The sequence below is a fragment of the Loxodonta africana genome, chromosome 25 (assembly GCF_030014295.1).
Source record: "Loxodonta africana isolate mLoxAfr1 chromosome 25, mLoxAfr1.hap2, whole genome shotgun sequence".
Taxonomy (NCBI): Eukaryota; Metazoa; Chordata; class Mammalia; order Proboscidea; family Elephantidae; genus Loxodonta; species Loxodonta africana.
The window spans coordinates 58985887-59013399 of record NC_087366.1 but is presented as its reverse complement, the minus strand read 5'-3'; the positions used below and the strand labels follow the sequence as shown (position 1 = coordinate 59013399).

General features: G+C 39.1%; 1 protein-coding gene across 1 annotated transcript in view; it reads left to right on the top strand.

Moving 5' to 3' along the window:
• Window positions 1-5060: 5060 nt before the first annotated feature.
• The window catches only part of SPATA17 (spermatogenesis associated 17), a 250689-nt gene continuing 228236 nt past the window's right edge, over window positions 5061-27513 (top strand). The window contains exons 1-2 of the mRNA XM_064276902.1: window positions 5061-5826; window positions 8226-8307. Of these exons, the coding sequence (XP_064132972.1) occupies window positions 5696-5826; window positions 8226-8307 (213 nt within the window). The 5' untranslated portion in view covers window positions 5061-5695. The remainder of the gene's footprint in view (window positions 5827-8225; window positions 8308-27513) is intronic.

Genomic DNA, 27513 nt, shown 5'->3' with positions numbered 1-27513 from the left:
CTCATGGAGCCCATAACCCATTGCCATCAAGTTGATTCTGACTCATAGCAACTCTATAGGACACAATAAAACTGCCCCATAGGGTTTCCAAGGAGCAGCTGGTGGATTTGAACTGCCCACCTCTTGGTTAGCAGCATAGCTCTTAACCACTGCGTCACCATGGAGTCCAGTATCCCTTAATATTATGAACAACCGGAAACCCAAACCCACTGCCGTTGAGTTGATTCTATAGGATAGCAACCCTATAAGACAGAGTAGATCTGCCCCATAAGGTTCCTAAGGCTGTAATCTTTACAGAAACAGACCACCACATCTTTTTCCTGCTCAGTGGCTGATGGATTCGAACCACCAACTGTATGGTTAGCAGCCAAGCACTTTAACCACTGTGCCACCAGCGATCGTTAATCCATCCTGGAATAATAATCTTTAGAGATAGAACAGTCATGTCATCTTTAGAGATTTGAGTACTTTTTCATGAAATTTCATATAATTGTAAGCTGTTTGTATTTTCTGTAAATTGTTTATTTTTTGCTACTTTTTAATTGGTTCCTTTAATTTCTTTGGAGTTTCTTTTTTTCCCCAAATACGGTGACCCCCCTAACATGAAGTCATTTTTTTTCTCCTTATGGAATTCTCAGTGGATGACAACATGGCAGATTTTAGAAATTTACTCTTTGAACTTAATTATCAATGTGCTAGGGCTTACCCAAAATTCAGTTCCACAGTCTTTTTTTAAAAAAATGCATTATAGAGTATTTCACCTATACAGAAAAGTATATACATATATCAATGTAAATGATATAAAACAATAATTTTTAAAAAGTTTCTCCTATACCCTTGTTCAGTTTGATACACCCTGCCAATGCCTTTGAGGCCTTCGTGGGTTCCTATCCCAGCCAATCCCTTCCCTCCCTGTTACTCCAACACTGTCCACTGAAATTTTTATCTTATCATTCCCATTATAGTTTTATTGTGTGCACACATTGCTTACATTCGTGAGATTTCTATTTATATAAATGCAAGTATTCTACATGTGTTTAAGTTGTTTCCTACCAGCACTACATATGAGTCACTTCTGAGCCACATTCTCACCACAGGAATAGTTGGGAATGTTGGCGTCCTTCACTTTCTTAGTCTCTTGGTTTATTTCATTGTTTTAGGGGAACTGGCCCACCTTACACCACAAGGAGCCCTGATGTTGCAGTGATTAAGAGCTTGGCTGCTAACCAAAATGTTGGCAGTTCCAATCCACCAGCTGCTCCTTGGAGACCCTATGGGGGCAGTTCTTTCCTGTCTTATAGGGTTGCTATGAGTTGGAAGGAAACCCTGGTGGCGTAGTGGTTAAGTGCTACGGCTGCTAACCAAGAGGCCGGCAGTTCAAATCCACCAGGTGCTCCTTGGAAACTCTATGGGGCAGTTCTACCCTGTCCTATAGGGTTGCTATGAGTCGGAATCGACTCAATGGTAGTGGGTTTGGTTTTTTTGTGAGTTGGAATCCACTTGACGACATTGGGTTTACATCACAAAACTTCAGTATTATATTTGGAAATGGCATTCATGGATTCTTTCTTTTTCCTTTTCTTTTCTTCCCTTTTACTTTCCCTCTTTTCCCCTGTTTTCTTTCTTTCTTCTTTTCTGCTTTAACGGCAATGCTGATTAAGAACACAGCCTCTGGAGCCAGACCACCTAGGATCTATTCTTGGTTCTGCCACATACTAGCTTTTGACTTTAGACATGTTATACCTCTCTTTGCCTTGATATCTTCCTCTGTGAAATGGGGAGAATAATTACTTCATCCCATTGCCATCAAGTCCATTTGGACTCATAGCCAGCCCACAGGACAGAGTAGAACTGACCCATACTGTTTCTAAGGCTGTAATCTTTACAGAAGTAGACTGCCACATCTTTCTCGCTCGGAGCAGCTTGTGGGTTTGATCCACCAACCTTATCAGTTAGCAGCCAAGCACTTAACCACTGTGCCACCAGGGCTCCTCATAGAGGTATTGAAAAGATTATGTGGGTTAATTCATTGGTGTATAAAATGCTGGAAATAGTGCCTGGCACATATTTTAGTACTTGTTAGTGTAAGATAATTTTTTCTCTGTCTCTCTCAACAGTTCCTTTCATACCTGTTTTTCCCCCAAGATTCAAGTTTCTAAGGGGATGGAGGTAGGCATTGGCTCCTCGGCAACTCTGTGATCCTAAAATAAGGAGGGATTTCAACGTTGTCAGTAGACCTAGTGAGGGGTTGTGGTGAAATGAGTTCCTTTGTATGGCCTTTCGCTTTGGTTCTCTGGAAAAACACCTTGAGGGATTTTTTTTCCCCTAAACCCTGAGGAGTTACTTTTGCTCTACTTTTCTACCCCAGAGTGTTTGTTACTTTTGTCCAGGTTTATTGACATTTTCTGGAGAAGCTGTAAACACCTTGTGGTTTGATTTTTTTTGTCTGGTCCTGGGCTGCAGCCTGTCCTATGATAGGTCTGTACCTTGCAGGGATTGGTTAATGCACAAAGCAAATGAAGTGATTATGGCCTATGCAAATGAGGTGACTATAGCCTACCATGCAAATGAAGTGTCTGCAGTCTGCCTACAGGATATTGGTTAGTTTATGGCCCCTGCTGGAAGGGGCCATGCTTGACATTGACAAGGAGTTGTGTATATATGTAGCTAGCCCCACGGAGGTTTTTGAGACAGAAAGAAGCAGGAAGAGAAGCAGCAGGAAGAATCAGAAGGAAGAAAGAAGAGGGAAGAAGCAGAGAGAGGAGGCGAGGAACCTACTAAAAGAAGTCAGGTGCTCTCTTGTAACCCTCTTTGGTAACAGGGGTCAAGGGCTATACTACTGAAGACAGCAAGAGGCCTGGAAGGGTCCCAGCAGCAGAGCTGGTGGAAGCAGACCCAGAAGGGGCCCTGCAGCAGAGTCGGTGATGACAAGTGGTAGGGCCAAGAGAAGCCTGTCCTCAGGGGGCTGAGAGAGGAGCTGAGAGAATTGTCCTGCACCGAAGAAGGGAGATTTTGCCTGAATGCTTCCTGATCCTATCCTGAGTTGTAGCCTGTTGATCCTGATCCCGAGTTCCTGTTACTTCCTTAATAAACCACTTAACAGTAAGTGCTGTCTGGGAGTTCTGTGTGGCCATTGCAATGGATTATCAAACCCAGAAGCAATGTAGAGAGTGATGTGGGTGGGACAGTCGGTGTCAGAATTGGTAAAAAGGTTGGAGAGAAGGGGCATGTCTGACCTCCACCTCATGGATATCAGCTTTGGGCTGATTGTGATCATTACCCCCTGAAGTTAGACAAGTTCTGATATTACTACCATTTCTCAGAGGTGTTTCTCACAGGGATCAAGGCATGCAGTTCCCTCAAAGGAAGCAACTTTGGTAAGACAAAGGTTGAATATGAGGAGTAACACCAATTATCCCTTCTTTCTCTCTCCCTGTTACTTCTGCTGAGACTTTCTTACCCATTAGGGGCCCTGAGATTCTTTCTATTTTAGCTCTTGTGTTTCTTTAGTGGGACATGGCTCTCATCCTGTTGGTTATTCCATCCTCCTTGAAGTTTCAGCTGCTGTGTGATGCATAGATATTTTGGGGCAGATGGTCTGAGGATAATTACATTTTATTCCACTACATCACCTTCCACTTGTTCATTCAGTATTAATTCAACAAATAGCTGTAGAGTTTTCCTTTGGGCCAGACAATGTGAAAAAAAAAAGCCACTGGGAATACAATGTGGGACAAAACTAACCAGATTCCTGCTTTTGGTGTTTAAAATTTAGTGGAAGAGACCATCCTTAAACAATCATTACTTATGATTGTGTAAATACTATGAAGAGCTATGAGGGCATGTAACAGAAAGGCCTACTATAGTCTGGAGTCTCAGGGAAGGCCCCTTGGAGGAAAGGACTTTAAGCTGTTCTCCGTCCCGTATGGAGTACCAGAATATGAGCCAAGAATACAGTTCACACAGGTCTCTTCTAACATTTGCTACATGCAGTCCAAGCATACAACAGTAATAAAATTTTCTTTTCTTCTACTCCTAATTATCTAGAATAGCCTCACACCCTTGATTACTTCCAGCCAATTTTATTGCATCAAATAGTAATCTTACCATTGTGTTTTCCCATTATCAGATAATGCAACTGTACGTTCTTACATGTGGTTTTTACAGTTTATTCTACACATTGTGCTGTACCTTATGCAGCCATACCGATTTCTGTGAATCCTCAACAGCACTCTCTCTATTTTCACATCTGGGTCACGGACTTTGATGCATAAATTTTTGTTCCTCTTTTCTTTTATGGATTCTCAGCTAGGCTTCCTAGGCTTCCTTCTTGCATACCTAGAACTATAATTCATTCCCTGGCTGGTGTAAGTGGTTAACGTGCTCAGCTGCTGCCCAAAATGTTGAAGGTTTGAGTCCACTCAGAGGTGCCTCAGAAGAAAGGCCTTGAGATCTCCTTCTGAAAAATCAACTATGAAAACCTGACGGAGCCCCATGCTCTTCCGACTTCGGCAGTGTCACCATGAACTGGCTTTTCTCCAGCTATTGTCATTGACAGCTTAGGTGCTAATTCTATTTTCTTTCTCAAATCAGCTGACTTTATAGTATTGTCCAACAATTTTATTGTTTGAAGTATTTTTTTTTCCATTCTGTTTTGTTTAAGGAAATCTGTATATTTTGTCTAAAATATAATGGAAAATCAAAAGTAACCTGTCTAAGAAAACATAATTCTAATGGAATTAAAAAAAAAAATGTAAAAACTAGGTGACTAGCCATTCATTGGAGCCCTGGAGACATAGTCTTTACAGCACTCAACTACTAACCGAAAGGTTGTTGATTGGAAACTACCAGTGGCAATGTGGGAGAGAGATGTGTCAGTCTGCTTCCATAAAGACTTACAGCTTTGGAAACCCTATGGGGTCACCATTAGTCAGAATCAACTTGACAGCAGTGGGTTTGTTTTGTTGGCCATTTTTTTATTCATTCAGCAAACCCAAAACCCATTGCCATCGACCCCATAGGAAACATACAGTGCTAAAAATGTGCCAACCAGAATTCTAGGAGAGACGCTCTCTGTGGTCCACATCATTGGCCTTAGAAATATCACTTTATTAATTGGGGACAGGAAGGGGAAAATGTAATGAATGATAAAATTAAGGAGGTCTTTACTGATTTTTTTCTTGCAGTAAATCAGTAGAATCAAACAACTGAATTTCTTATCTTTTTATAAGCCCCATGGCCTTGCCCATTGCCTCCTGTAACTGAAATGGATTTTTTGAGAGTTCTGTCTAAAATAGGCATTGGGTGATGGATTCATTTTACTTAGCAATTCACTTTACTCTTGAATTAAGTGCAATATGCGGATATTTTATGTGTAGGAGCCTTTAAATGGTAAATTCAAATAATTATGTTTTTAAAATAGTGACAAAATAACACATTTATTTTTTATTCCCTGATAAAAATCGCTAGCAAATTAATTAGTTGCAAAATAGGTGATTATAAAAATAAAAAAAGTAAAGCTGTTGAAAGCACATGGCCTCTTGAAGAAAGGTTAATTTTTAAAACATAGCTCATGATTTTTGAAATGCTTGCTTTATTTAGTATTTTAATTTTCCTTAACATGGCATTCAAAGTATAATTATCATTTTGTAAGAAATTAAAAATTAAGTTTAACAGCTTGACTTGGAATAGAGTTATGTTAGTTACTAATGAAATGTTTTTAAAATGCTGTTTTAGTGTTGCAGATCGATTTAGAAAACAGGAGAATGAGGCAGCAATTAAAATCCAGAGCTGGTTCCGAGGGTGCAAAGTCCGGGCATATATCAGGTATATTGCTTTTGTTATGAAAACTCAGATTGAAAAAAACAAAAAAATTCCTTAGAAAATACATTTGTTCATACATCGTTCATTTCAAATGATCTTTTATTTCAGATAATCTTTTAACTTTTTTAGGAAGTTAATAAATTATATGATGTCTTTTTGTTTGTTTTAAGAAATAGCATACTGTTTCTGGCATCTTTTCTTCATACCAAAAACTAAATTTTATTGAACATACCTCTACTTTTAATAATTCCCAATGTTATAAAGGTACTTGGCCAGATTCTCTTCCTCGGATTCCCTAAGATGTGACAAATAACTGGGCTTGTACTGGCAGCAGTGGCGGGGATTCTCCCATCCTCTCCAGCATGATGTTGGTGGATGAAGCCGATTGATGGCAGATGCCGTCTGATTGTAAAAGTTGTCTGACGTAGGCCCTTGTCCTAACTTTCCCCAAATTGTTTCTCATCTCCCTTCCATTCTAAACGGATATTGTCCTGGAGAAGCTGAAAGAAGAGCATGTCCAGTCCATGAAAGCTCAGATGGTAGGCTGGACATTACAGTCTATAAAATGTTCAAACAATAATCGTTTTATAGGTAAGTTCTGGGTCTCTGTGCAAATCCCTAGGAAGTTTAATAACACAGATCTGACGTCCTGAACACATTTTTGTTCTCTGTAAGTAACCCGGCCTTTGTGTCATCACCTCCCTTACTGTGAATTTTCCTCAATATGACATTACTCTTTCCAATACATTTTCTTTATCCAATTATCCAAACCATGGATGAAAAAACTTTTAACACATTTCTAAGCTAAGCCTTAAAGGAAGTCACCAAAGTCCCTATTTCAATGATAGCTTCTCGAAATAATATGATGATCTTGAGATCAGTTCCCACTTGAACACTGTATGTTCCCAGTTAATTAATGTATGTCATTTAAGATTTTTATACTTTCTCAAACCATCTAGTAGGTGCCAGACATGCACATTTGAAGTGTGAAGATGAGGTCTCTCTTCTAGAAAACTAAACCCATTGCCATCAAGTCGATTCCAACTCACAGAGACTCTATAGGACAGAGCAGAAATGCCCCATAGGGTTTCCAAGGCAGCCAGTGGATTTGAACTGCTGACCTTTTGGTTAGCAGCTCAGCTCTTAGCCACTGTGTCACCAAGGCTCCAGAAGCAAAGGGTATCTTTTAATCCACCAGGCTAACTTGACTTTAGATCAGAGAGACTGAGGAATGTAAGAAAGAGTGAAGAGAGGAAATGTTTCTTGACCTTAAGAGGAATTCTGTTTAATAGAATTATTTCTAAGTACTGGTTTCACCACTAACCGGAAGTACAATGTTCCTATGAAATCTTTTGTAAGCAGAAATTGCATAAAGCAAAGTAATTACCATTAATTTATATGGGAATTTTTTTTCCGTGCTCCCAAATCTAAAAAATAACTTATCAAATCATACAAAATAACACATAAAACCTTTATGAGCTCTCTCAGGCTTTTCTGATACCTTAGGACACGCCTTGCTAACAGATGCACAAAATAAATGGAGATAAAGCAGAGCTGCTCACAGACACAGTTCAAAGCTAGGGCAGCTGATGCTGGGATGATGAGTGTAGTTCCCAGGAAGGAGCTTGGCCACGCCGCTCTGGCCGCTCCAGGTGGGCGCTGCCTCTTGTAACTGCTTCCTGCAAAACAGACGCTCGAAGCTATTTCTGCTTCTCTCCTTTTTTCATAAAAGCGAAAAAACTCTTCAGATTTCTTTAGATTAGTGAAAACAGGTACTGATATGTCCGTCCTTTGTAAAAGCAAAGTGGCGAAAGCAAGGTTTCACAAAGCTGGGGGATTCCTGCACTTACAATGACCCCCTGGAGTTCCTGGCAGGCGCAAAGCATTAAGTGCTCTGCTATTAGGTGAAAGGTTGGTGGTTCTAACCCACCCAGAGGTGCCTCAGAAGAAAGGACTGGTGATCTGCTTTTGAAAGGTTGCAGCCTTGAAAACTGCTATAGAGCAGTTCTAGTCCTGCACACCTGGGGACCCCTGGATTGGAATTGCCTGGACCGGGCACTAACAACAGCGACGACTCACTCGGGTCGTTAGTGTCTGACCTCTTCTCAGCATGTGACTATTATCTGCTTTAAAGCCTTAATTTTCACAAATATTTTAAAGACTAATTATTGAAAACTAATTGAAATAAAAAAAAAAAGTTTTACCCGTAAGCCCAGAAGAAATATTGAATAGCGTCTACGCACTTTTTCTACCCCTGGGAACAACTAACTGTATCCCATTTTGATAACCCTCTACCCTTTAAAAGTGCACCCAAACTTGGCTTTGAATTTGATTTCTTCATTTGAAATGTAAGAGACATCCTTTTCTTGAAAGCATACTAATACGCATAATTATCCTACCAGGTATTTACACAGACGAGTAACAATTATTCAGAAATGGTGGAGAAGTTACTTGGGCAGACAACATTATCAACTAATAGTGAAGGTAAATATTGCAAAATTTACACGTGTTAGCATTCGAATGATACAGTATGAGGTAGCTTATTCTCTTCAGTAGTATTTACGTGTAGTTTGCAAATTATTGCTAGTAAATATTTATATAAGGACAGAATTTGGCTTTAATTTTTGGTATGAGACCTTTTCTGAGAATTGGTGACTCGCTTCCTTGTACCCAAACTAAACCTAGTGAATATTTATATAAGGACAGAATTTGGCTTTAATTTTTGGTAGGAGACCTTTTCTGAGAATTGGTGACTTGCTTCCTTGTACCCAAACTAAACCAAACATTTTACTTATGTTAAAGTACCTTTCATCGTGTCTGATATTTAATTTTTAATGATTGTCTCCATTTTCTTAGATGGTGAGCTCTTTGAGTGTGAGCCCTGTTTAGTCTTCTTCATTTTGGTTTCATTAGTATGGCCCACAACAGGAGTCAATAAATATTGAATTATTTAAACTGTTTTTTGTCTATCATTAGATTTTTCAAAAATCTTAAGTGGCATACATTAGTTAACTGGGAACATATTGTATTCAAATTAATTCCACAAAACATAAAAACAAGGCAGTTTCTTTCTATGCTACTTACCATTCTTTATTACTGAATTTTGAAATAGTTTGAAGATCTGCCTTGAGAAATGTAGCATACAGCAGCTGTCTATATCCTCCTATAGACTAGCAGAAGTATACGCTGGCATGCCAGCTCTTACCTGGGTTCAAGGTGTCAGAAATTTAAAAAAAAGGTAATTTTCTCAGCACACAATGAGAAGGTTTTTAAATCAGTGGTCTGCTTCATTGCTTCGCCTGATTTTTTTTTTTTTTAATACTATTTTCTCTCATAATAGTTTAAATTCATTCTTCGTTTTTTTTCTTGATTAATTGTATCTAAGTGGAATTGTTCTGTATTCATAAAAGGTATAGAGAGGAAAAAGAAGAAATAAGTAGATATAAATAAATGATATATAAATTCACTGTTAGCAAGGGAATTTTAAAAATGTTAAACTACAGAGACTACTTTTTGAAGAGTCTAACAATTCAGATTACTAAAATAAAATATTCAGACAATAATGTATCTCTCTTATAGCTATGTTCAAAACCATGATGATGTTATTATAAGGTAGATCTGATGTCTTGTACACATTTTTGTTCTCTGTAACTTTGCCTTTACATCATCACCTCCCAGTGATAACTTCTTGAAATAAAATGATTATCTCGAGGTCAGTTCCTACTTCAATACTATGTGTTCCCACTTAACTAATGTTATGTCATTTAAGATTTTAGGAATCTACCAAGAACCAAAGGAAAGCTTAATAATTCTTCTAATTAACATGGCTTAGTAAGCTGGCTTCCATAACAGCAACCAACTGAAAATGCAGTTTTCAGTAATCTCGTTAATAGCACAGGTTCCCCTGTCTAGAGGTTAATACAGGTCTTCAGAAGGTTATCCTATAGACGGTTAATCTAACCTATAAAGAATTTTAAATTTGAGGAGCAATCATAGTTACTTTTAGCTTTCATACGTAATATACCTTAGGGGTCTTCCCCAATGCCATATACAAAGTTACCTAGGTTTTATAAATTTTCTTCAGCATTTTTTAAAGATATAGTTTGTTTTCAATATAGCAAAAGGTAAAAGTTATCTGAAATGGAAAGATACACATTTAAAAGCGGTATCCATTAGCCTCTGGCTCATCTTTATATTCCCTGTAGTTCTTTGAAAGTATGTTGCATGTAGTAATAAATAACTCAGTAAATATTTTGAGTGAGTGAAAATAATCTGTGTTCAATTATTTTATTTATGATGAGTTTCAGGAAAGTAAAATGTTAGCAGTAATTTTTGGCATGTTTAAGTAGAGAGAAAACTATGCAAAAAAAACTCAAATTCTAATTTCTTGGGTCCTTGAAAGTTATCCACAATATGGTTCCAAGATCCAGTTTTATCCAGCACTACTGCGCCTTTATGACACTTCCATGCTAGTTAAATAGGTCTACAGAGTGTTCTGGAAACAAGACTTACCATTTTTAGTTTCCATACATTCTTCATGCTATTTTCCTTGCCTGAAATATTATCTTCCTCTCTTGCTGTTCTTGCCACTCATTTGTCAGCCCATTGTGGCATAACTTTGTATTATCTCCTGCATCATTGTATAACTATTAATAATGCATGAATGTTGTAGTTACAACTTGCGTCCCTTATAAATGGTGCTTAACGACATTCATTCAAAAAGCTGCTGGGTTCAAAAACAAAGCTTCCTCCTCTGATCAACTATATGGAGCCCAAAATATATGCCCACTTTTAGGAAATCACCTCTGGAGATACATCCTCACTATATTGGATGCTGAGGCTGGTATTCAGTTTCAACCTAGTTCTAGGCTTTAATATGTGAGTTAGAGTAGGGTTATATGTTGCTTTATCTTTATCCATTATACTTCATTAGTGGTAACACGTTGTCTTTAATGTAGTTGTTTCTCCTCCAGGTTGCATATTAATTTTTCAATAATAGCTTGAAACCATTATCTCTACCTCTCTCTTCTGAACTACTAAAATCAGGCCAATATCAGTGAAGAAGAAGAACACAGTACTATATATAGTTCAGGTTCCACTGTAGAACACTGCTTGGTTACCAGCTTGGAAACAGATGGAAAAGGGAAGTCAAAACAGTTGAAGCAAAGCCTCAAATTTTCGAATAGCAAAGCTGAGTGTGCAGAGGCAGAGCCCTTCCAAGCCAATTTGTGACAGAATCAGATCACTGAAGTAGGATGATCAAGGATTAAGGTACTCTACATAGGGTACTTCACAAGAGTGTCTTAAGTTCCATTATTCGTTACTGATTGGGGGTACTGACCAATGCTGTCAACAGAGAGGGCAACAGACTGTGCGTATGCATTTCACAAATGTTACTACTAGCTTTCATTGCCAGTCACAAGCTGCAAGTCTGATGATTATGAGTGATTAATGAGATACTCTTTATAAATTGAACATACCAGAGCTGATACACTTAAGTGACTGTTACTCACTGAAGCAGCCAACTTGGGAATCTATGCTTATTCTAATGATGCTGGAGCTGCTGAAAATGTATTTTTCTTTAAAATTCAAGTAACAAGCCACCGAGAAAACTTGTTTTGCTTCTTTAGTGTCTCAACTGTGTTTGATCAAAAATGGTATCGCCCAGACTGATAACCAAACTTATTTTCCAGATTCGGACCTAATCGCTTTCTGTCTCATTTGGAAAAACAATAATAAAAAGGTGAAGATTTTCCTCAGTTAGATTCGTTCTTGATTTTCCTTTCTCTTTTCATTGGGAGGCTATAATAAGCTCCCTGAGAACAAGTCTGATTCATTCATCCACTCATTCATTTATTCATTCGCTCATTTATTTTGCCATTGTATATTCAGTGCCCAATAGGACACAAGATATAATGAGCTCTGAATAAATAATTGTTGAATGAGATTAAGGTAACTGCATCCGTTGACTGCCTACTGTGAGCTGAATATCGCACTAAGCAGTGTTCCTCTCGAATGCTTACACCAACTCTGTACAGTTTACACCAACCCTAAAAATATCATTGCTATTTACAGATGAAGAACTTGAGACTCAAGACACAGTTACTTCCCCAAGGACATGCTGCTTGTAGTAAGTGTAGCGAAGTTTAGACCCAGTTTTATGTGATTCCAAAATGCCTGTATTTTCCACCACTCTTGGTTACCTTTCTTACCATATTCCTAAAAATATTCTGTATACTTCAAACATAATCACCAAAAATCTAAAAGAAAAAAAGCGTTCCTTTAACAATAGCCGCATTTCTAGAGAACAAGGACATGTAAAAAGACTGTTGGGAGGGGAAAGTACTCAATTGGAGCAATATGACCTTGCTATTGTTAGCGTAAAAGTGAGTCACTGTAAGTGATATAACAATGTTAGGCAGATAATAGATAGCTTTTTTATCTGCCTGTCCAGATTTGGTTTTTAAATGTTCAGTTCACACCACCTACTGGATGGGATTGTGTTTACGTCCTACATTTTATTCTTTAAATAGTTATAATACACATAGTTACCAGTTGTTCAATACCTAATATATTTTAGGTACTATGCTAAGAGCTTTAATGTGTATGTTTACATACAGTCTCAAAGTAAGGAGTTGTAGATAAAGAAAATAGAGGATTTCCTTGTTTCCCTAGATTCTAAAGGCAGTAAATAGATTTATGCAAAGTGTGAAATCCCCTTGCAGTTAAACAATTTGGCTTTGCCCCTGGTTCCTGAGAGCCAGACCACACCTGAGGCCAATGAGTGGGGACTAAGCAGAGAGACCACCTAGGGGCCTGATGCTGAATAAGCCTCAGGGAGCATGATACAATCTATCATGGCCACATTGTGAGGCCAATAAAAGGCCTTGGAAGACAGAGGTTCTGTGGAGGTTCTTGGGTAGAGAGAGTGAACATCTGCTCTCTGCAGGGTAAACATGTCCCTTGGGGACATGGAAGCTTTGTACTGAGACCCCCTCCCAGACCTTGCCATATGCGTTTGTATTCTTTTTTCTGCTAGATTAAAGGTAGTCTTTTCCCACCTGGAGCAAGAAAGGAAGAAGGAGAGTTAGGACCAGAAGGAAGATATGGAATATGTGGCTAATTACTTCCGTAATCAACTCCCTCCTTTTGCCATGAGACCGGAAGAACTGGATGGTGCCCAGCTACCTTTACTAAACATTTTGATCAAAGATTCCACAGAAGAATCCTGATCAAAATGGGGAAAATGTAGAGGAGAATTTCAAATTCTCATGTACTCTAGACTTTCTGGAGCCATGAAGGTGGCTGAGCCTCTGCAACTATTGCCCTGAGGTATTCTTTAAACGTTAAACCAAAAATATCCTCTAAAGTCATCTTAAAACTGAACAATTTAGCTTAACTAGTAAAAAAGGGACTGCATTATACTCTTTTATGAACTGTGAAATCAAATTGAAAACAGTAACTTGAAAGATTAGATAGGAACCTGAGGGGGCAGAGACTTTATGTTAACGAGGGAGGAACAACTCAGATAAGGAGGGTGAGAATGGTTGTACAACTTGAGGAATATAATCAATGTCATTAAATGGTACATGTAGAAACTGTTGAATTGGTATATGTTTTGCTATGTGTATTCTCAACATTAACAACAAAATAAATAAAATTTTAAAAGAAGAAAAAAAGGTAGCTTTTTCCCTGGAGTTTGAGAGTTTTTCCAATTCATAATGGGACCTAAGAAACAGAGGAGGGACTGGCAACCATTGACCTGGGTAACTGGAGATGAGAGAGAAAGGGCTGTGTAGAGCAGCTGGGATCTGGACTGACCAGGGGAGGGAAGCTGAGATTTCTACAGGGTGGATTTGGCATGTGGGGTGGGATTTATTATCCACCACACATTTGTAACAGTGGTGGGTAATCTCAGAAACCCTGATCGGTTTGATATAACTGGCTCTGTGACCAGGGTTAGCTAGAGAGAACCCTGACAATGCAATTTGTAAGGCATACATTGTTTTATTAACAGATCTTCAAGAAAAGAAATGTTTAGCATGTGTTTTTAACATACTCCCTGATTTCAGAAACATTAAGCTATTTTGAAAAGATTGTCTTTGAATTGAGGAAACACAGAGTTAAATTTTTTAGTAGCCGTTGCATTTATGAATCCTATGAAAATTAATCATTCTATGTCTTCTAGTTGTATTCTTTCTTGGCTTAGACACAGAAATCAACCTGAATTTCTGTCTTAGCTCCAGCAATTACTGTCTATGTGACCTGGGATAATTTTTCTTAACTTCTTTGAACCCCAGTTTTTTCACTTACAAGATGGAGGTGACAGTATTATTATAGGGGTGAAAGTGATAAACCCATGACAAGCTTGGGGCATAGAAGATATCTAATAAATTTTTTAATTCTATTACTATTATTATTATTAAACATTGATTATATAGCTACTACATGTTAGCACTGTGTTGGTTGCTCAGTGCTATACCAAAGAAATATAATCCCTAGCTTCAAGAATTTACAGCCTAATTGACATACGCAAATAAAGATAGATACTAAATTAGTTTTTCCTGAAGTATATTTTTTAAAATCTTGGTTTTACAACATTCCTGAAAAAAGGCCTAGTAGTCAAACAAGTTTGGGAAGCGAAATTACAGTCCGTGGCCCTTTTAGAGATTCACAGTGCACAAGTAGTGGATATCGTGTTTGCAAGAAGTGTCACTTGTTTCTTTCCGTTAAATGAAGTGAATTAGACTCTCCTCTTGCTGAGCTGGTAGGCAGTTCAGTCTCAGTTATTACTGGATATTTTCTTCCTTCATGTTATACAGAGATCCCGTGGGACTGAAGTAGTGCCAGAATATCAAAAATTCCTGTCTTCGTGGAGCCTTCATTTAAAAGACACCCATTGTCCAAACCCACATATTTGATCCCTCAAGGTTTACGCTTTGAGGACTCTACGGCTTCTGTGCCACATATGGGGAATGGGAATGTTTGCCAGAACTGATATCGCTAGAGCTTAGAGTTCAGTCTCCTCTAGAGATGCCACCAGGCAACCCTTCTAGAGGAAAAGCCATCTTCTAGGATCAATAAACCTGTTGCCACCAATTCTGACTCAAAGCAACCCCATAAGGTTTCCAAGGCTGTAAATCTTTATGGAAGCAGAATACCACATCTTTCTCCCATGAACTGGCTGATGGGTTCAAACCACTGACCTTCCAGTCGGCAGCAGAGCACGTGACCACTCTGCCACCAGGAGCAATTATTGTTAGTTGTTGCTAGGTGCTGACGAGTTGATTCCAACTCATAGAGACCCTGTGTTCAACAGAATGAAACACTCCCGGGTTCTGTGCCATCCTCATAATAGTTGTTATGCTTGAGCCCATTGTTGCAGCCACTGTGTCAATCCATCTTATCGAGGGCCTTCTTTTTCACTGACCCTTTACTTTACCAAGCATGATATCCTTCTCCAGGGACTGGTCCCTCCTGATAACATGTCCAAAGTACGTGAGATTGAAGCCTTGCCATCCTTGCTTCTAAGGAGCATTCTGGTTGTTCTTCTTCCAAGGCAGATCTGTTTCTTCTTCTGGCAGTCCGTGGTATATTCAATATTCTTTCCCAACACCGCAATTCAAAAGCGTCAATTCTTCTTCTGTCTTCCTGTTTCATTGTGCAGCTTTCGCATGCATATGAGATGATTGGAAGGCTGTGGTCTTTGACCTTCATCACTAAGTGCTTCAAGTCCTCTTCACTTTCAGCAAGCAAGATTGTGTTATCTGCATATTGCAGGTTGTTGATTAGTTTTCCTCCAATCCTGATGCCCTGTTCTTTTTTATGTATTCCAGCTTCTCGGATTACCAGGAACAATGCCAAAACAAAACCAAACCCATTGCTCTGAGTCAATTCCAACTCATAGCCACCCTATAGGACAGAGTACAACTGCCCCACAGGGTTTCCAAGAAGCAGCTAGTTGATTCAAACTGCTGACCTTTTGGTTAGCCGCCAAGCTCTTAATCGCTATGCCACCAATGTGTGTGTGTTGGCGGGGGGACAATATTGTATTTCCACATTTTACAAAGTGAATACCTAGCTCTTTCCCAGGAGTACGCTTCTTTCTTTCTCTTTGTCTACACCTCTCCTCTTACCCCCTAGCACAGTATCTGGAAGTTCGTGTTTTAAGAAATAAAGCTGGGGGTAAACAACTATACATACCTTCTGAAGCAAGAGTGTATGAAAGGGCCTGCTATTTTCTTGGTTTGGGGAGTTGAACATGAATTGAGGATATTATTTGAATCTCTGTAAATTATCCTGTTCCACATACTAGCATAGTAACTATACTTAAACCATCACTGCCCTAATTTAGTCCATATAACTTTATTTTTGGCCTAACAGCAATAAGTAATAATAATAGTGAAGGTAATAATACCATATGGTATGTGATTAAATTATAAAATGAATGGTGTAGGTCAGTTATTCTAAAACTGTTTTAGTAACAGAACTCCTCAAATAAAATTTTGACAAAGTTTTGAGGTCTCTACACACAATAGATATAAGCAGTACAGTTGTTTCGGAAGCTGGAGAAACTCCCCCGGTTTCACTCTTTGCCTGTGGCCTCTCTTATCACCTGAGACAGCGGAGCATGAGTTGAAAGCCACCCGTTTAATTTGCTTGCCTAGGTAACTCCGGAAGGATGTGCCATAACTGGCAACATTAATTGCCTGGGGGAAGAGAACTGAGTACTTGAGGAATAAAGGTGGGAAAGAAGCTTTTCTCCATAAATTCTTTTGTAGCTTTTGAATTTTAAACAACACGAGTGCATAGTTTATTAAATAAACTATTTTAAAATCAATGAAAAATAGGATTCCCTCCCCCGCCCCAAGTGTATATACACATGAGCATGCACAGAGATAATGAGAATGCTAGGATCCCACAGAATGGGCCGTTACCGTTGGCTCCGAAGGTCAAGGAAATGAGATGTGGGTTGAGCTTCCATGGAACAATAGATGATAGATTTGGAGGAGGGAGGGTGTTTCAGGAGGGCAATAGCGTGAGTGAAGTTTTGAAGTTGGAAATGAGCACAGTATGCTGGAAAACAGGATGCTGATCTCGATGGAGTAGAGAGTTTGGGGAGCAGTGGAAGGCTGCTAAGGCGTTGAGTGTGACCTTGACAATAATTTCCTACATATTTAAAGGAATTTATTGTTTAAAAAACTTTTTTTTTTTTTCCATTCCTTATCTCATATGGAAACCCTGGTGGTGTAGTGGTTAAGAGCTACATCTTCTAAACAAAAGTTGGCAGTTTGAATCCACCAGTCACTCCTTGGAAATTCTATGGGGCAGTTCTACTCTGTCCTGTAGGGTCTCTATGAGTCAGAATCGACTCGACAGCAACGAGTTTGGTTTGGTTTTTATCTCATATAGGAGCCCTTTGTGCCATGGTGGTTAAGTGCTCAGCTGCTAACCAAAAGATTGGAGGTTCAAACCCACCTGCTGCTCCATGGGAGAAAAAAGTGGCAATCTGCTTCTGTGAAGATTTACAGCCTTGGAGACCCTGTGGGGCAGTCCTACTCTGTCCTATAGCGTCACTGTGAGTCAGAGTTGACTCAACGGCAACGAGTTTATCACACGTGATCCTGGCCACCTTCCGCCAAGTAGAAAGAGCAGATGTTCTCTTCATTTTATAGAAGGAATGGAGCCTCAGGGAGATTAAATGACATGCTTAAGGTTCTATGCTCCTGATCCATGGAGATGCATATCCTAAGTACCTACTAAACATTTTCTCTGGATATCTCTCAGGTCTTGAAACTTGATTCTGCTTCTGTATCCCTTTATTCAGGCCAGTAGTGCCACCGTTCAACCAGAAATCCAAGCCTGGGGGAACTAGGAGTCATCCTAGACTCCCCACCACCTCTCACTCCCTGCTTCCTACTCTCTGCCTTCTATCAGATCATTAGAACCTTTCTATTTCCCCTCATAAAAGTCTTTTGATTACAATATAGACTTCCTCATTTTATTTCCCTGCCTGAAGTCCTTTTCCTATTAACATAAAGTTCAAACCTTTTGGCGTGACATTGTCACGTCTTTCGTAATCTGACATTTGCTTTTTATCTAGCCTCCCTTTTTTACTACTTCTGTATAAATACGCTTTGACCACATTAAACCATTTGCCATTACCCAAATATGCTATTTCCTCACCTACCTGTGTGTTTTTCCAAATGTTGTTCACTCTGCGTGGAATGAACTCAAATTGCTCCAAATTGGTCTGAATTCCTCCTTACCCTTCAAGACTTTATTTCGTGATGGTTAGCCCTCTCTGACCTCCTCAAGCAGGAGTAGGGTTCAGGGAGGCTGAAGTGTACCTCTTTAATGCTTTGCTCTTGTAGCTTGTCCTACCATGACTCATTTGTTTATTTACATGTCTCTTTCATTTGTTTGGGAGCTCCTGAACGGCAGTGACTGTTCTATTTATTATATCCCAGCCTTATTACAGGGAGTCTTACATAGAATATCTTGCAGAAGTTTTCACTGACTGGATAAATGAATGATGCACAGGGATACAGTTGGAAGATGTTTCCCATGGTCAGCATGGTTGGTGATTAGTTTCAATATGTTAGCTGCTGTCGAGTCAGCCCACAACTCATGACGACCTCATGCACAGTGGGATCAGACTGTTGTGATCCACAGGATTTTCATTGGCTGATTTCTGGAAGCAGATTGCCAGGCGTTTCTTCCTAGTCCATCTCAGTCTGGGTGATCTCCTGAAGCCAGTACAGCATCATAGCAACATGCAAGCCTCCACTGACAGGCCGGTGGCTACAGAGGAGGTGCGTTGGCCAAGAATCGAGCCTGGCTCTCCTGCATGGAAGGCGAGAATTTTACCATTGAATCTCCACTGCCCCCATATGTGCCATGATGATAGAGTTATATTCTTGTTCAACGTTATTCACTTGCCCCTTCTTCTTGAACGGATTATTCACCCCCGTTCCACTGAGTTTGGGCTTGATCACGTGTTATGAGCAAACGGGACCTACGCCATGCCCAAGCTGAAGCTTTAAGAGGTTTCCTCACTCTTTGGCTCTGGCACAAGAACAACACACCTCAGGTCTGGGCTGCTCCTTTTAACCCTGGAGCTGGGATGAATAGACTTGTGCAGCATAGCTACAGGGAACTTTAGCCTACGTGTAACGCGAGTGAGAAATGAACTTTTGTATTTTGTATGTTACTGAGATAGTTGGATTTTTATCTTAGCAAAGCTGATTAATGATTATAATGATAACAAAAGCAGGGGTGTTTACAAGAAACATTTTAAATGGGGCAGTTGGTGAAGCTTACAAAAAGAAGTTCTGAGCATTTTGAGTGTGTGATGGTGTTAGGACACCTCCATGTGGTGATATAAGGCCATTGGGATCCTGTCTCTTAGCAGAGTGTCTGGAATATCACAGTAAGCACTCGACAAATGTTTTCTGTACTGAACTACTGAATGGGAGATTAGGTGAAGGGTCAGAGCTGGAGATAAAGGTTTTAGAGCCATCATTATAATAGGATTTTCTACCTGATTTAAAAAAGGTATCTGAGCAGCAGAGCAGAGGACCAAGGACTGAGGTTTGTGGGATGCACTTGGCGGGATCTAGAAAGAAGAAAAGTTGTTACATAGAGAATAAACAGTCAGAGAAACAGTGACACAGTATCACAGGAACCAGATGTCTCGGTCATCTAATGCTTCTATAACAGAAATACCACAAGCGGATGGCTCTAACAAAGAGAAATTTATTCTCTCACAGTCCAGTTGGCCGGAAGTCCAAATTGAGGGCGCCAGCTCCAGGGGTAGTCTTTCTCTTTCTGTTGGCTCTGGAGAAAGGTTCTTGTCATCAATCTTCCAGTGGTCCAGGAGCTTCTCTGCACGGGAACCTAGGGTCCAAAGGATGCGCTCTGCTCCTGGCGCTGCTTTCTTGGTAGTATGAGGTCCCCCATCTCTCTGTTTGCTTCTCTCTTTTATACCTCAAAAGAGATTGGCTTAAGACACTATCTAATAACTGCCACTAATCCTTCACAGTGATAGGATTTACAGCACTTAGGAAAATCTCATCAAGTGACAAAATGGTGGCCCATCATACAATACTGGCAATCGTGGCCTAACCGAGTTGGCGCATATTTTGGGGGGACATAATTCAATCCACAGTATCAGAGGAGAAAACTGTTAAAGAAACTTGGGGTGGTCAACAGCCTCAAATGTGGCAAAGATCCAACAGAAAGATGACTGTGGAAAGACAGAAGTCCTAAGATTTCTTTAAAACAAAATCCATTGCCATACAGTCAATTCTGACTCATAGCAGCCCCATAGGACAGAGTAGAACTGCCTCATAGGGTTTCCAAGGAGTGGTTGGTAGATTCAAACCACCAATCTTTGGTTAGCAGCCTGAGATCTTAACCACTGCTCCCCAGGGCCCTGTATTTTATATAGAGTCCCTAGGTAGAACAAACGATTAACACACTTGCTACCAAACCAAAGTTTGGTGGTTTGAGTTCACTTACAGGCATCTAGGAAGAAAGGCCTGGTAAACTATTTCCAAAAATCCACCATCAAAAAACTCTGCAGAGTACAGTGCTACCCTGCAAACATTGGGTCGCCATGAGTTGGGATATCTAGAGAGATAGCCTTCCTCAAAAATATGACTGAACCAGTATATTTCTATCCAGCTTTTAAATAATTCTCACAGTGAGACCAAATGGCTTCCCCAGTCCTAAAATGTCATATGATTTCCACCCTTGTGCCCTCATTAACCCATAATAGTAGAGCCATTTTGGTTTTCTTTTGTGATTTGACTCTTTCTCGCTTCCTGCATAACTTTTTTGTTTGTTTTCTTTTCAGTCTTCGTTTCAGGCCTTCTGCTGACTTTCATGCTGCTATAACTGGCCAAAGAACCACAATTTTTCTGTCTTACGGAACCAGAGCTGTCAGTGAGGTTATGCTCTGATTTAAAAAAAAAAAAAAAACATATAGTTACCTGGGAAAACCCTGGTAGTGTAGTGTTTCAGTGCTATGGCTCCTAACCAAAAGGCTGGCAGTTTGAATCCACCAGCTGCTCCTTGGAGACTCTATGGGGCAGTTCTGCTCTGTCCTGTAGGGTTGCTATGAGTTGGAATTGACTCGGTGGCAACAGGTTTGGTTTTTGTTTTTTTTTTTGTAGTCACCTGATGGATCTCCACATGCATTGCACACATCCTGAACTCTTGCTTGTGATTTTACTGCAACGTGCTCTTCCCATTAGGCACTCAAATGGCCCTACTGTTCGGGGGCCCTTCTTGTTCTCAGCCCTATCATGTTCTATTGGGAGAAAGATGTGGCATTTGCTTCCACAGGATTCGCAGCCTTGGAAACTCAGTGGGACATTTCTACTCTGTCCTGTGGGGTCGCTATGAGTTGGAGTCAATTCCATGGCATTGGGTATGGGGATCATATTCTATGTAACTTCTTTTTACCACTCCCCACTTCATTTTGCAAGTGATGAAATAAAAAATTGGTAGTGCTTCCTGTATGCAATGGTACCAGAGATATACTGAAATATTCTTTCATCTGCTTTTTTTTGAGCACTAGCACTTTGAGTTTAAATTGACTGACTTCACCAATATTACATGTAAAAGACAGCTTTTATAAATTGTGTTATTCTTTTAAATTTTCTTTTTTTTATTACATAGCTTGCATTATGTTTACTTTTAAGTGTATTATTTTCTTACCAGACTCAAAGGTAGGGTAAAATAAAGGCAACCCCAATATATGATTAATTGTAAATGAATTATTATGAAATAAATGTATCTAGCCAGTCACAGACAGCTCAATGTTATGCTCTTAAATTGAAACCACTCAGTGGGTAGCATATGTATATGGGAACCACATAGAAGCCCTGTGGGCTGCTAACCGAAACCACCAGCTGCTCCACAGGAGAAAAATGTGGCAGTCAGCTTCCATAGAGATTACAGCCTTGGAAACCCTGTGAGGTGGTTCTCCTCTGTCCTATAGGGTTGCTATGAGTTGGAATTGATACAACAGCAACGGGTTTTTATGGGAACCACGTTAGCAGACAATTTGATTAAAAATTTTTATTAAAATGTATTAATAGTTTACGGAACACTAATTTATAAAGACAACTATGATTTAAAAAGAGATTATTGTTCAATTTATAAAAATGATTCTATGTATTGAAAAGCAAGGTGCAAGATATTCACATACTGCTTCCCATTGTACTGCTGCTGCTGAAGTTTTTTTTTTTAATTAATTTTTATTAAGCTTCAAGTGAACATTTACAAATCCAATCAGTCTGTCACACGTAAGTTTACATACATCTTACTCCCTTCTCCCACTTGCTCTCCCCCTATTGAGTCAGCCCTTTCAGTCTCTCGTTTCGTGACAATTTTGCCAGCTTCCCTCTCTCTCTATCTTCCCATCCCCCCTCCAGACAAGAGTTGCCAACACACTCTCCAGTGTCCACCTGATTTAATTAGCTCACTCTTCATCAGCATCTCTCTCCCCCCCGCTGACCAGTCCCTTTCATGTCTGATGAGTTGTCTTCGGGGATGGTTCCTGTCCTGTGCAAACAGAAGGTCTGGGGAGCATTGCCGCCGGGATTCCTCCAGTTGCAGTCAGACCCTTAAGTATGGTCTTTTTATGAGAATTTGGGGTCTGCATCCCACTGATCTGCTCCCTCAGGAGTTCTCTGTTGTGCTCCCTGACAGGGCAGTCATCGATTGTGGCCGGGCACCAACTAGTTCTTCTGGTCTCAGGATGATGTAGGTCTCTGGTTCATGTGGCCCTTTCTGTCTCTTAGGCTCTTAGTTGTCGTGTGACCTTGGTGTTCTTCATTTTCCGTTGCTCCAGGTGGGCTGAGACCAATTGATGCATCTTAGATGGCCGCTTGTTAGCATTTAAGACCCCAGACGCCACATTTCAAAGTGGGATGCAGAATGTTTTCATAATAGAATTATTTTGCCAATTGACTTAGAAGTCCCCTCAAACCATGTTCCCCAGACCCCCGCCCCTGCTCCGCTGACCTTTGAAGTATTTATTTTATCCCGGAAACTTCTTTGCTTTTAGTCCAGTCCAATTGAGCTGACCTTCCATGTATTGAGTGTTGTCTTTCCCTTCACCTAAAGCAGTTCTTATCTACTGATTAATCAATAAAAAACCCTCTCTCTCCCTCCCTCCCTCGCCCCTTCGTAACCACAAAAGTATGTGTTCTTCTCAGTTTTTACTATTTCTCAAGATCTTATAATAGTGGTCTTATACAATATTTGTCCTTTTGCCTCTGACTAATTTCACTCAGCATAATGCCTTCCAGGTTCCTCCATGTTATGAAATGTTTGACAGATTCGTCACTGTTCTTTATCGATGCGTAGTATTCCATTGTGTGAATATACCACAATTTATTTACCCATTCATCCCTTGATGGACACCTTGGTTGCTTCCAGCTTTTTGCTATTGTAAACAGAGCTGCAATAAACATGGGTGTGCATATATCTGTTTGTGTGAAGGCTCTTGTATCTCTAGGGTATATTCCTAGGAGTGGGATTTCTGGGTTGTATGGTAGTTCTATTTCTAACTGTTTAAGATAACGCCAGATAGATTTCCAAAGTGGTTGTACCATTTTACATTCCCACCAGCAGTGTATAAGAGTTCCAATCTCTCCGCAGCCTCTCCAACATTTATTATTTTGTGTTTTTTGGATTAATGCCAGCCTAGTTGGTGTGAGATGGAATCTCATCATAGTTTTAATTTGCATTTCTCTAATGGCTAATGATCGGGAGCATTTTCTCATGTATCTGTTGGCTGCCTGAATATCTTCTTTAGTGAAATGTGTGTTCATATCCTTTGCCCACTTCTTGATTAGGTTCTTTGTCTTTTTGTGGTTGAGTTTTGACAGAATCATGTAGATTTTAGAGATCAGGCGCTGGTCTGAGATGTCATAGCTGAAAATTCTTTCCCAGTCTGTAGGTGGTCTTTTTACTCTTTTGGTGAAGTCTTTAGATGAGCATAGGTGTTTGATTTTTAGGAGCTCCCAGTTATCGGGTTTCTCTTCATCATTTTTGGTAATGTTTTGTATTCTGTTTATGCCTTGTATTAGGGCTCCTAGGGTTGTCCCTATTTTTCCTTCCATGATCTTTATCGTTTTAGTCTTTATGTTTAGGTCTTTGATCCACTTGGAGTTAGTTTTTGTGCATGGTGTGAGGTATGGGTCCTGTTTCATTTTTTTGCAAATGGATATCCACTTATGCCAGCACCATTTGTTAAAAAGACTATCTTTTCCCCAATTACCTGACACTGGTCCTTTGTCAAATATCAGCTGCTCATACGTGGATGGATTTATATCTGGGTTCTCAATTCTGTTCCTTTGGTCTATGTGCCTGTTGTTGTACCAGTACCAGGCTGTTTTGACTACTGTGGCTGTATAATAGGTTCTGAAGTCAGGTAGAGTGAGGCCTCCCACTTTCTTCTTCTTTTTCAGTAATGCTTTGCTTATCCGGGGCTTCTTTCCCTTCCATATGAAATTGGTGATTTGTTTCTCTATCTCCTTGAAATGTAACATTGGAATTTGGATCGGAATTGCGTTATATGTATAGATGGCTTTTGGTAGAATAGACATTTTTAGTATGTTAAGTCTTCCTATCCATGAGCAGGGTATGTTTTTCCACTTAAGTATGTCCTTTTGAATTTCTTGTAGTAGAGCTTTGTAGTTTTCTTTGTATAGGTCTTTTACATCCTTGGTAAGATTTATTTCTAAGTATTTTATCTTCTTGGGGGCTACTGTGAATGGTATTGATTTGGTTATTTCCTCTTCGGTGTTCTTTTTGTTGATGTAGAGGAATCCAAGTGATTTTTGTATGTTTATCTTATAACCTGAGACCCTGCGAAACTCTTCTATTAGCTTCAGTAGTCTTCTGGAGGATTCCTTAGGGTTTTCTGTGTATAAGATCATGTCATCTACAAATAGTGATAACTTTACTTCCTCCTTGCCAATCCGGATACCCTTTATTTCTTTGTCTAGCCTAATTGCCCTGGCTAGGACTTCAAGAACGATGTTGAATAAGAGCGGTGATAAAGGGCATCCTTGTCTGGTTCCCGTTCTCAAGGGAAATGCTTTCAGGTTCTCTCCATTTAGAGTGATATTGGCTGTTGGCTTTGCATAGATGCCCTTTATTATGTTGAGGAATTTTCCTTCAATTCCTATTTTGGTAAGAGTTTTTATCATAAAGGGGTGTTGAACTTTGTCAAATGCCTTTTCTGCATCTATTGATAAGATCATGTGGTTTTTATCTTTTGTTTTATTTATGTGATGGATTACATTAATAGTTTTTCTGATATTAAACCAGCCTTGCATACCTGCTATAAATCCCACTTGATCAGGGTGAATTATTTTTTTGATGTGTTGTTGGATTCTATTGGCTACAATTTTGTTGAGGATTTTTGCATCTATGTTCATGAGGGATATAGGTCTATAATTTTCTTTTTTTTTTTAATGTCTTTACCTGGTTTTGGTATCAGGGAGATGGTAGCTTCATAGAGTGGGTTGGGTAGTATTCCGTCATTTTCTATGCTTTGAAATACCTTCAGTAGTAGTGCTGTTAAGTCTTCTCTGAAAGTTTGGTAGAACTCTGCAGTGAAGCCGTCCGGGCCAGGTCTTTTTTTTGTTGGAAGTTTTTTGATTACCGTTTCAATCTCTTTTTTTGTTATGGGTCTATTTAGTTGTTCTACTTCTGAATGTGTTAGTTTAGGTAGGTAGTGTTTTTCCAGGAATTCATCCATTTCTTCTAGGTTTTCAAATTTGTTAGAGTACAATTTTTCGTAGTAATCTGAAATGATTCTTTTAATTTCATTTGGTTCTGTTGTGATGTGGTCCTTCTCGTTTCTTATTCAGGTTATTTGTTTCCTTTCCTGTATTTCTTTAGTCAGTCTAGCCAATGGTTTATCAATTTTGTTAATTTTTTCAAAGAACCAGCTTTTGGCTTTGTTAATTCTTTCAATTGTTTTTCTGTTCTCTAATTCATTTAGTTCAGCTCTAATTTTTATTATTTGTTTTCTTCTGGTGCCTGATGGGTTCTTTTGTTGCTCACTTTCTATTTGTTCAAGTTGTAGGGACAGTTCTCTGATTTTGGCTCTTTCTTCTTTTTGTATGTGTGCATTTATCGGTATAAATTGGCCTCTGAGCACTGCTTTTGCTGTGTCCCAGAGGTTTTGATAGGAAGTATTTTCATTCTCGTTGCATTCTATGAATTTCCTTATTCCCTCCTTGATGTCTTCTATAACCCAGTCTTTTTTCAGGAGGGTATTGTTCAGTTTCCAAGTATTTAATTTCTTTTCCCTAGTTTTTCTGTTATTGATTTCTAGTTTCATTGCCTTGTGGTCTGAGAAGATGCTTTGTAATATTTCGATGTTTTGGACTCTGCAAAGGTTTGTTTTATGACCTAATATTTGGTCTATTCTAGAGAATGTTCCATGTGCGCTAGAAAAAAAAGTATATTTTGCAGCAGTTGGGTGGAGAGTTCTGTATAAGTCAATGAGGTCAAGTTGGTTGATTGTTGTAAGTAGGTCTTCCGTGTCTCTGTTGAGCTTCTTACTGGATGTCCTTTCCTTCTCCGAAAGTGGTGTGTTGAAGTCTCCTACTATAATTGTGGAGGTGTCTATCTCACTTTTCAATTCTGTTAAAATTTGATTTATGTATCTTGCAGCCCTGTCATTGGGTGCATAAATATTTAATATGGTTATGTCTTCCTGATGAATTGTCCCTTTTATCATTATATAGTGTCCTTCTTTATCCTTTGTGGTGGTTTTAAGTCTAAAGTCTATTTTGTCAGAAATTAATATTGCTACTCCTCTTCTTTTTTGCTTATTGTTTGCTTGATATATTTTTTTCCATCTTTTGAGTTTTAGTTTGTTTGTGTCTCTAAGTCTAAGGTGTGTCTGTTGTAGGCAGCATATAGATGGATCGTGTTTCTTTATCCAGTCCGTGACTCTCTGTCTCTTTATTGGTGCATTTAGTCCATTTACATTCAGCGTAATTATAGATAAGTAAGTTTTTAGTGCTGTCATTTTGATGTCTTTTCATGTGTGTTGTTGGCCATTTCATTTTTGCACATACTTTTTTGTGCTGAAACGTTTTTCTTATTAAATTGTGAGGTCCTCATTTTCATAGTGTTTGACTTTATGTTAGTTGGGTCGTTATGTTTTTCTTGGCTTTTATCCTGAGTTATGGAGTTGATATTCCTTTTTGTGGTTACCTTATTATTTACCCCTATTTTTCTAAGTAAAAACCTAACTTGTATTGTTCTATATCGCCTTGTATCACTCTCCATCTGGCAGTTCAATGCCTCCTGTATTTAGTCCCTCTTTTTGATTATTGTGATCTTTTACCTATTGACTTCCATGATTCCCTGTTATGTGTATGATTTTATTTATTTATTTATTTTAAAAAATTAATCTTAATTTGTTTGTTTTTGTGATTTCCCTATTTGAGTTGATATCAGGACGTTCTGTTTTGTGACCTTGTATTCTGTTGGTACCTGATATTTTTGGTTTTCTGACCAAACAATCTCCTTTAGCATTTCTTGTAGCTTTGGTTTGGTTTTTGCAAATTCTCTAAACTTGTGTTTATCTGTAAATATCTTAATTTTGCCTTCATATTTCAGAGAGAGTTTTGCTGGATATATGAT